This window comes from Micromys minutus (assembly GCF_963924665.1).
Source record: "Micromys minutus genome assembly, chromosome: 22".
In the NCBI taxonomy this organism is placed as follows: domain Eukaryota; kingdom Metazoa; phylum Chordata; class Mammalia; order Rodentia; family Muridae; genus Micromys; species Micromys minutus.
In genome coordinates this window covers 6,279,355-6,290,340 of record NC_137957.1, presented here as the reverse complement: position 1 = coordinate 6,290,340, position 10,986 = coordinate 6,279,355, and the positions used below count along the sequence as shown (strand labels likewise).

Genomic DNA, 10,986 nt, shown 5'->3' with positions numbered 1-10,986 from the left:
GGGTGTACCCCCATGCCTAGTATTTGGAGATTCTGAGCGGAAGAACAATACAAAAGGTAGTACATAAAGAACGTTTGGGGAAGTAATCGTCTGGCACTTCAGAAGGAGCTGTGGTTCAATAAAAATAATAAACCACGTTGGGTCACTGCAATACACACCTGTAACCCTAGCGCTTGGGAGGTAGAGGCAGGAATATGACATCACTAACTTTGTACATTGGAGGCTATCCTGGGCTACACAGTAAGATCCTGTCTAAAAACGAAAGACTGAGGAGGATCAGAGAAGTGGCTCAGTGGTTAAGCGCACTGACTGTTCTTCGAGAGGTCCTGAGTTCAATTCCCGGTGGTTCACAACCATCTGTAATGGGATCTGATGCCCTCTTCTGGTGTGTCTGAAGACAGTGACAGTGTACTCACATGAAATAAATAAATCTTTAAAAAAAAAGGGGGGGGGGAGAAAGCTGGAGGAAGAAGAGAGGGATTTTTTAAGACGATGGAAATACCAGCATGTGAAGATGGGAAAATAAACACAGAGAGAGGAACAGCTGCTTCAGGAGCGTGTCCTTATGTAGCCAAGAGTGGGGCAGGTTCCCAAGTGTGCAGCCAGAAACTGCTGGGCATGGACAATAATCTATAATAGAGGTCATCTGTGGTCTAAACGGCCACCTTTGTGTCTCGGTGAAGTAGGGAGCCAGGTCATGTCATGTGCTGACAGTGACAGCAGAAGGCGCTGGAAGCAAGAGGCAAAGTAAGTCAAAGACTCTGAAACTTATATGGAGCCTCCTGGGGACAAAACCTGGCAGGAGCTTGCTAGCTGTGTGGGTAAAGACTGCCTGTTCTCCTTTCCTTCCTCCTGTGCTCTCTCTCTCTCTCTCTCTCTCTCTCTCTCTCTCTCTCTCTCTCTCTCTCCCTCCCTCCCTCCCTCCCTCCCTCCCTCCCTCCCTCCCTCCCTCTCTCTCTCTCTCTCTCTCTCTCTCTCTCTCTCTCTCTCTCTCTCTCTCTGTGGCCTAGGCTCCTGGAACTCAGAAACTCTCTAGCCAGTGCTGACCTAGACTATCTGTCCTGCTTTAGCTTCCCAGAGCTGCTGACCTACTGGGATGAACAGGGTCTCACTGTGTGACTCTTAGCTTGAAACTGTAGACTAAGCTGGTTTCCAGCATGTACAATCATACCATCATTATACCTCTTTGTCCCAGGGGCGGGCCACCAACACCTGGCTTATATGGCTTATATACTTTACTGATAATGACTTTTGTTGCTGTTCCAGATCCCTTTTAGAATGTTAAACATTAGGCAAATATGCACTATATTGCTGCCTTAGTCTTAAAAATCATGCCAAAGCAAACAAGGACCCAGAGATAAAGGACCATTACCCTGAACTGCTCCACCAGCTCAGTTCAACTCTGCCACCGCCTGCTTTGCTCTCTGTAACATCCCAGCTTGGTAGGCACGCTCCTGCCTCAGATACTTTGTCCTGTCACATCCAATGCTTGAGAGGTCTTTCCTCATTTATCAGAATGGCTTATTCACCTTCACACACAGCTTTGCCTCAAACTCCCTGTGCACTTCAGGATGATCTTAAACTCAGATTCCATCCTAAAGTCTGAATTTCAGATGTGCACCAGTATTCCTAACTTCCCTTCACTTCTTAGGTTAATATTATTTATTTTTAATTAATTATTTATTTTCTGTGGGTACACTGTAGCTCTTAAGAAGACTCACCAGAAGAGGGCATCAGATCCCATTACAAATGGTTGTGAGCCACCATGTGGTTGCTGGGAATTGAACTCAGAACCTCTGGAAGAGCAGTCAGTGCTCCTAACCACTGAGCCGTCTCTCCAGCCCTTCTTTAGGTTTATGATTAAACATCATCAGTAGTTCATTCTATTAAGAAGCTACTGGGACTGTACAGATGTCTTATTGGTTAAGAGCTCTGGCTGCTCTTCTGTTAGGACCTGGGTTCAATTCCCATCTGTCCACTTGCTGATGTTCTTAATCATCTGTAATTCCAGTTCCAGGAATTCAATCCCCTCTTCTGACCATCACCAGGTATGATGCGTGTGGTGCAGGTGCTTACACACAAGCAAAGCACTCATACATAAAGATAATGTTTTTCAGAAGCAGCAGCTACCCAGGGGATGGGTGATCCCAGACCTCAAGGCAGAAGCAGGAGGAGGATCCCTGAGTTCCAGGCCAGCTGGTCTACCGAGTGAAGCATAGGGAGGGGGACGAGGAAACGGGAGGAAGATGGGGGAGGGAAGGGAGAGGCTAGCCCGAGCTGAATTGCTGGATGAAGCTCAGTTGGTGGAGTACAAGCATAAATGTTGTGGTGAGAATAAAAAAGCGGGAACCTTTTATCCCGCGCTAGTGCTGGCTCCCGTAGGGCGACATGCCACTGTGGGGCATCTGTATCTTAACGGCTCCACGCTGCCTCTAAGTATTCACAGACACTGGCTTCTTTAGACCCAGGCGTGGTCCACTCCACCTGCCCTGGCTGCTTCTGTCCCAGGTGGTCCATGACCGCCTCAGTGTGTTGTTTACACTCACTTTACCTGGGCCTGGTGTTGCCAAGCCTTTCACACACACATTTATTTCATGGGCCCTGAGTGCAGGCAACCAGCAGTTCCTGCTGCATCTCAGCCATTGCTCTCACACACTGTCCTCCACGGCCCTGTACAAACACGACTCAACAGTCAATAACTTATCAAACAGACTTATATGTTAAATTCTCAGTCCACAATATATCTAAACAATAAATTATCTGCCAATTAATAAAGATAGAAACCATTCACCTAGACAAGATAAAACTGATCTGATTCACCTTGACCTAAACCATCCTCTTCTGCTACCTAGATCGTGAATCTCCTGTTTTCTCCTCCTCTTCCACTTTTTCTTTCTTTTTTAAAAAATGATTTATTTATTTTATGTATATGAGCACACTGTAGCTGTCAAACACACCAGGAGAGCACATCGAATTCCATTACAGATGGTTGTGAGCCACCATGTGGTTGCTGGGAATGAAACTCAGGACCTCTGGAAGAGCAGTCAGTGCTCTAACCACTGAGCCATCTCTCCAGCCATCTCTTCCGCTTTTTCAAAACTTTGTTCCCACCCACTCTCTTTTGTTTAACCATGTGTCACCTTGACATCAACCTACACACAAAGCCCTGGGTTCCCTCCCCAGGTACGATACTGTTTGTGTGAAGTCTAAGCACTGAAGACCTGTTACAGGAGGACCGGGAATCCAAGGTCATCCTTACTATCTACTGAGTCTGCGGCCAGTCTAAGCGACAGGAGACCATGTGTCGGAAATAAACAGAATGGAGAGAATACTACTTTCCAGAGGACCTGAGTGCGATTTCCAGCACAACTCCAGGGGTTCTGATTCCTACTTCTGACCTCTGTAGGCAGCTCTAAAGATGGTATACATACTTATCCATGAACATGAATAAAAATAAAATCTTTTTCTCCCTTTGTTTGGTTTTTCAATATAGGGTTTCTGCCTCTGCCTCCCTGTAGAGGGATTTTAATCCAGCCACATGGCTGCTCTGGCAAAGGATCACATCCAAAGACCTTTTTGTAGGTTGATGTCCAGACAATACATGATTGGACAGTAGAGTGGGGCAGGGACAAGGTTTTTTTGTCAGGAGGAAGAAAGGGAGAAAGGGGGAGATTCAAGAGGGAGACAGAGAAGAGGATATTCAGATCTAGGTGAACTAGATCGATTTTATCTTGTCTAGGTGGGCAGTTTATATCTTGATTAATTGGCAGTGAACTTATTGTTTGGATGTATTGTGGATTGAGAATTTAACATAAAAATCTGTTTGATAAGCTATAGATTATCGAGTCATGATTTTACCGGGCTGTGGAGGACAGTGTGTGAAAGCAATGGCTGAGAGGCAGCTGGAGCGTGCAGTTCATCTCTGTTGTCCTCATAAGATGAGAACACTTGGGCCATGGAATGAGATGTGTGGGTGCCAGGCTTGGTAACTAACCACCTAGGGAAAATCATGTGGGACTGGGTGCCCTGCTCCACATGGGAGCGACTCCCTTGGAGTGAGACCGAGGGACTGGTAGCAGGAGGACCTTTTAATTTTTTAGTATTTACCACAACACCTTTTGATCTGTGTGATCCAGCCGGAATGACACACCTTTAATCCTTCTGGGTGGAATACAGAAATGCCCTTAGCCCACATCTTTAATCCCTAACAATGAAGGTAAAGTTTAGAGAAGCAGCAGTGTTTGGAAGTGATGTCTAATTGGTGGAGGGCAGCTGAGTTGAGTTCAGGCAGTGCAGTGGGGTTCTTGCAGTTCCGCTCAGTCAGCTGCGAGTCAGTGCAGTAAGTGCAGATCAACAGAAGCAGTTGAAGCCAGAGAATAAGAAAGAGCCAGAGACTAGAGCAAACTGCCAGATTAATTTTGAAGCCAAGAAGAACAATTCAATGAGAAACTCAAGAGAAGCCAGGTTGATTTAGTCAGCCTGGAGAGGAGTTTGAGCCAGAACAGCTGAGTTCAACAAGAACTAGGAATGAGTTTATTCAGAAGTAAGCCTCCAGTATGACAATTACAGTAGGTGAATAAAAGTTACTTTTCATTCCCAAGAGCTGGGATTAAAGGTGTAGGAGACCAACACCCCCCCCCCTTTTTTTTTTTAAAGGGATTTTATTTTGCTTGGCAGTGGTGGTACCACTTGGGAGGCAGAGGCCAGTCTGGTCTACTAGCAAGTTCTAGGACCACCAGAGATATGGGGAGGGGGGCATTATGAAACTTAGTAAGGACTCAGATGGGATTTATACTAAAGAATTAGCTCATATAGCTTTTGTGGGGGAGGGAGAATGGCCTGTATGTAGTCCTGACTGTCCTGAAACTGTAGACCAGGCAGGCTGGTCTCAAATTTACAGAGATCCACTCGCCTTTGCCTCCTAAATACTGGGATTAAAGGCATGTGCCATCACACCTGACTCTTTAGCCAGTTAGTTGGCTTTGTATAACAAGGACTTGGATTCTGATGACAGTCCCAAGCACATAGGAAATGAGTATTTATTGAGTAGGGCTGGACAGCTGGCTCAGCAGTTAGAAGTACTGGCTATTCTTCCAGAGGACCCAGGTTCTGTGTCTAGTAACCAGACTGGGTCTCAAAAACATCTGTAACTCCAGTTCCAAGAGACCTTGTGCCCTCTTCTAGGTTCCACGCACATGGTACCCATGTGGTACACAAACATATATGAGCAGGCAAAACATCCCTGCCACATAAAATAAACTAAAATGTGGAAGTACTGAACAAATACATTTATATGCTAGTCTTTTTCTTTTCATCCACTGGTCCAGTCTACTTTAACAAGACTCGTTAGTTTAATTTATGATGGTTAAAGGAACTTTTTCCTCCCAAGACAGTTTTTTTTTCTCCCTCCCCTTTGGCAGCTCTGGTTCTCCTGGAACTTACTCTGTAGAGCAGGCTATCCTTGAGATCATAGAGATCTGCCTCCTGAGTGCTGGGATTAAAGGCGTGTACCACCACTGCTTAGCAAGACACTCCATTTTATAGTAGACATCCTTGGTAGCCACTAACTGCTCCATCTCTGACTCTAGTCCCTGGGACTCGATTCAGTGGTGCCCCACCCAAAAATGTTTGGCATGAACCTCCTTGTAAATTATCTTGACTTTTCTATGCCCATTCCAGTTCCTAAATAAAGACACGGGGACCTTATACTCATAGGCTTCAGCACTCCAGCTGGGCAGACGCTGCTATTCTAACCCAAGTATGCTGGCCTGGCCTACGTCACAGCCACAATCTGCCATCTTAGTCTTGTCCTCGCTGCTCCTGCTCCATCAGTGTTTTCATGTCGACCCTGCCATGTGGCTGACGTAGAATAGTAATAAACAGGATAAATAGGTTGCAAGGTAGTGGAGGAACAAGCTTAGCTTAAGGCCTAGGCATTTATTAATAAATAATAAGTTTTTGAGAACTGGGGCTCAGGTGGAAAAGCCTGCGGCTACACCACCCACCTGTTATGACTAATTACCTTTTTGGCTTTTGTAACTTGCTTACACAGATACCCAAAGATTGTTTTTGTTTTTTTGTTTGAGATAGGGTTTTCCTGTGTAGCCCTGTAGACCAGGCTGGCCTCGAACTCATAGAGCTTCACCTGCTTCTTCCTCCTAAGTCCCACCATTGCCTGGCCAGATTGAGTTACCCTAACCACTTAACTTGGGAGAACAGACCAGTTCTTACTTGCTTGCATAGACATTAAAGCTTGTCGTTGCCCCTTTAAAAACCCTTCCCCACACACCCCCTCCACAACATGCCTGAGACTGAGCTTCAAGCTGTCACCCTGCTAGGAGCTAATCAATAAATCCTTTGATTATATTTGAACTGAGTCTTTCCCAGGGATCACAAACTCTGTAACACATGAAATAGACATACTATCATTCCTGATAGCAAGAATAAACTTTGGGAGCCAGAAAGATGGTGGCTCAATTGATAAGGGTTAGATCAGGCCTGATGAACACACACAGTAGATAAATATAATAGAAAAATTTGGGGGGGGGGCAGAAAGATGAGTAAGACTTGTTTTCAGCATCTGTACGGTGGTTCACCTATAGCTCCAGTTCCAGATGCCTCTCTTCAGACCTTTGTACACACATGGTTCACAAACATATATGCAGGCAAAATACTCACAGAAAAATAATTTTGAATGTTAAAAAAATGTTTTGTAGGACCAGCTGTGGTGGATTCACACTCATTCCAATGTGAAGCATCACTCACCTGCCTGTGTCACATAAGCTTGGTCACTAGTGGAGAGTGCAAACACTACTGGTTCCAACTAGTTATGTTTATTTCTGTTATTGGGGGAGGGTCTCGTGTATTTCAGGCTGGCTAGTCTTGAACTACGTAGCTGAGGATAACCTTGAAATGCCAACTTTCCAAGTGCTGGAATTACAGGTGTGTACCACACCTGGATTATGCTACATGTACACTAAGTATGCTGGTTAGTTTTATGCCAACCTGACACAAGCTAGTCATTTGGGAAGAGGGAACTTCAGCAGAGAAAATGCCCCCACCAGATTGGCCTGCAGTGTAGTTTTTGAAATTGATGGTTGATGCAGGAAGGACCCTGGGCTGGAGGTCCTGGAAGCTGTAAGCAAGTAGAGCAGAGCAAGCCTCCGGAAGCAAGCCAGTAAGCACAACTCCTCCAATCTCTGCTTCCTGCCCAGACTTTCCCCAGTAATGGCCTGGGTACTTACTGGAAGTGAAAGATGAAATACTCTTTCTTCCCCACATTCCTGTTGGGCAAAAGGAACCCTGAGACACTAGGCAAACACTCCTAACTGTATAGCCCCACCCTCCAGCTAACTTTAAAAAGACACAGATTTTGGTGTAACTGGCCACAAACTACTGATTCTGCAGCTTGAGTGGTAGGATTAGATGTATGCAGTCATAACCAGCTCCTGGTCAGCTCTTGCTCCGTACTGTCCACTGCAGTGGATATAAATAAGCATGTTGAGTCTCTAACATCTTGAGTTCTACAATACCTTCCTGGCCATGAGGGGGCTGTGCTTTCATAACTGTGGATCAAAATAGGCCCTTCTTCCCTTAAACTGTTTCTGTTGGGTACTTTGCTCAGGCAGGTTGAAAACTGAATAAATTAAGCATTCAAGTGGCCCTAAATTCAATCCCCAGCACCATTAAAAAAAATAAGTCTAGGGCTGGAGGCATGGCTCAACAATTCAGAGCAGTTCAAGAGCTGAAGGGGTTTTCAACCCCAACCAACCAGACCTCCCTCCCACACCCCAGAGCTTAAAACACCAAAGAGTACACATGGAGGGAACCTATGACTCTAGCTGCATATGTAGAAGATGGCCTTATTGGATATCAATAAGAGGAAAGGACCTTGGACCTGTGAAGGATCAATGCTCCAGTGTAGGGAAATGTCAGGAGGTAGGAGTGGGGGAACACTCTCAGAGGCAGGGGGATTCCAGAGGGGAAACTGGGAAAGGGGATAACATTTGAAATGAAATATCCAAAACCAAAAAAAAAAAAAAAAAAAAACCTCCTTCAGAATACCCAGGTTTGTCACAGCTCTCGGGTCCAGTTCCATCTCAACACCCTCTTCTGGCCTCCATGGGCACTACACACACACATTGTTTGATTATAATAAATTTAAGGGGCTGGAGAGATGGCTCAGTGGTTAACAGCAACTACGTGGTGGCTCACAACCATCAGCAATGAGATCTGATGCCCTCTTCTTGTGTCTGAGGACAGCTACAGTGTACTCACATAAAATATATAAATCTTTAAAGTCTCCACCTCAGCTGAACAGCAGCCTACAGTTAGAGCCAAAGGTCCAATCTGCCTTGAATACTTAGTGTGGACACCTCAGAAGCAAACTAAGTAGAATTCTAGACTATAGCAAGACCTTCCCCAACAACATCCATTAAAAAACAAACCTAATGGAAAGGTTAACACTTGTACCAGGTTAAGCAGAGCGGGCTGCTGGCTTTGACATTCATCTAAAGGGAGCTAGAGACTGCTTCAGTGCACACACTGCCTACAAGGACCCTAGTTCAAGTCTCAAGAACCCTCTCATATATCAGCTCCATAATCAAACATCTCTAGCATCTGCATTTTAAACATGGAACTTCAAAGCTGGTCTGTCATCTTATTCTGATAGCTTGTGACCTTCCTACAGGTGGAGGAAATTGATGTGGACTGCATTCAAAAGGAGAAAGACTGATACTGTTCTGTAGCACAAGTTGACCTTGAACCCGAAATGCTCAAGTACGACAGCTTTAGACTATCAGGGCAAAAACAATCCATTTAGACTTTTGATCCCCCAGAATTGAGCCAATAGTTGTTAAGGTACAAGGAGCCAAAACTAGGTGTTCTGAAGTAGCCAGTGATTTTTAATAATCTCTGGACTCTCCCACGGACCATCTATATAAATGTACCTAGTGACCTTAGAGATGAAAGACACTGGAACTCTTTAAGCAAGGTTGGGAATGGATGTAACCACTCAAGACTGGACTGAGGACAAAGGTATTAAGCTACTAAGCTTAGTTTTAGAACCATAGTGAAAGGGTCTTACCAATGAGAAAACTTATTTCCCAAGAGGTAAAGATCTTAAAAACGTGGGGATTCATGCAACTCTGGCAATATGACTGCCAAGGCTAGCCTAGGAAACCTTAAGCCAGAAATCCAGGTGTTCACAATTAAAACAGGTGACCTTGTCACAAATGTAGACTCAGGCCTAGAATTCCTTTTAATCTGTCAACAGCTTTGCCTTCAATTTGGATTAAAGGTTTCAAAAATAGAATCATGCCTAGGACCTTGAAACACTGTCATTTCTTGCTGCTGTATTTCCTAGACAAGGCACCAACTGGCTCAGCTTTCAGAGACAATTTTGTAATGCCAGGCTTGCTGGGGCTGAGGTGGCATCAACAGGACCCACGGAGCTCACAGCTGTCCCACCTGCAGAGAATGCCTTTAAAAGGATGTTTTCCACTATGGCCTCCAATGCAGAGACTGGACACAGACACACTCAATGCCATATAAAGTACAACTTTCGCTTTATTTTCTCAAGGCATTTTTTCTTCCCATCCTCACGAAAACTTATTACATGGGCTTTGGAGGAGGTCGTGGAGCAGCGCCCTGAAAAAAAAAAAGAGATTCGCTAAATTAAAAGGGCACTCAAGTATTCTGCGGCGGCCGATTTTCCAGCACTGTAGGTAAGGCCGATAAGATGTCATTAAAAACAAACACCCCAAACCCACCCACCCACGCAGTTCACTACAGAGCACTTGGAGCTTCTACCAGTTATCAAGCTGAAGACCTACCATCTCAAACCAAAGACCCCAACCACCACCTTCCTATCACTAAAAGTGGTTTCAGGCTATAAAATAAACTTACAGACACCATACCATTCAATCGAAAACATCCTAGCTATGCCAAAGAAGAAAACATTTTAAATTCTAAATGAAAGTCACACCTGCCACACCAGACTAAAAACTTAATGGATACTTCTCTGGGTAAGACTATGTCTCAAGTAAAAAACAATCTACTCACAGCAGGTCTGAATCGTGGTGGGGGTGTACGGTCCTTCCGGGCCTCCCGAGATCGGTTCCTGACGACCTTGCTGTGGATGGCACAGCTCACACAGTAATGCAGCTTGACGTAGAGCTTGGGAAGCACGTAAGCTGAGAAAAGGAGCAGCAGTTAGATACACTAGGGTGACAGATCTTCGAGTTCAGTCAGGGTCTACACAATGAGTTCCAAAAACAAGTCAAACTGATCCCAAGCTGCCTTTGCCCATTTTAAATTTTCTTCAGCAACCCAAGAATTACTATGCCTTCTCAGCTCTCAACAGGCAGGCAGGGTTTACCTACCATGCACGAACCTCAATGTCCACCCCAAAAGAAAAACCAAGTTAAAACTCCAACATTAAGCCCGTTTACTATGCCACAAAAGGCACCCTTCTCTCCAAGCTTAAGATAACGAGCCAAATACACCTTTTCACTTTTCGTCCCCATACAATCCACGGCTGTCGCTCACTTACCATCGAAGACGCTTGCTTCAGATATGTCCCTGACGGCAGCGGCTTCTACAATGTTCCGAATGACAAACTTCTTAATGGCCTTATCCTTGGGCACGCACCGGGCGCAGTTCGTGCAGCGAATTGGCTGCACATGGCCGCGGCCCTTTTTGGCACGACCGTTGTTTCTTCTTTTTTTGGTCTGAGGATAAGAAAAGACGCTATCAGAAACCGGGTGAGACTTCAGCCCTTCCTGGCCGGCCGCCGCCCGCAGTCCTGACAGAGACCCATAGAAGTCCCGGGCACGTCAAGTCCGAGCTGGACGTACACTCGGCCACTTTCTCCTCCAAGGCTCTGACCCTCAAGTCTCTACGATCCAAGAACCTACTTCTCACCCGGTTTTCAGGCCCGCGCGCTCACCACGCGGCGATACTCACCATCTTGGAGCCAAGACTCGA

At 45.5% G+C, this 10,986-nt stretch overlaps 1 protein-coding gene across 1 annotated transcript; it reads right to left on the bottom strand.

Annotated features, from left to right (window-relative positions):
* Positions 1-9,542: 9,542 nt before the first annotated feature.
* Positions 9,543-10,986, bottom strand: RPS26 (ribosomal protein S26). The gene is made up of 4 exons (XM_080935208.1): positions 10,966-10,986; positions 10,553-10,730; positions 10,063-10,193; positions 9,543-9,648 (listed from the first exon to the last, which is right to left on the bottom strand). The coding sequence occupies exons 1-4, from the start codon at positions 10,966-10,968 to the stop codon at positions 9,613-9,615; spliced, it is 348 nt and encodes a 115-aa protein (XP_080791334.1). The 5' UTR covers positions 10,969-10,986; the 3' UTR covers positions 9,543-9,612.

What these genes read in the sequence shown, in the direction of transcription:
- RPS26 (XM_080935208.1), bottom strand. An exon ending in TGAAGCAAGCGTCTTCGATG is followed by an intron (nt 10,194 to 10,552) that starts GTAAGTGAGCGA and finishes TCCTTTTCTCAG; the next exon opens with CTTACGTGCTTCCCAAGCTC. An exon ending in CACCACGATTCAGACCTGCT is followed by an intron (nt 9,649 to 10,062) that starts GTGAGTAGATTG and finishes TTTTTTTTTCAG; the next exon opens with GGCGCTGCTCCACGACCTCC.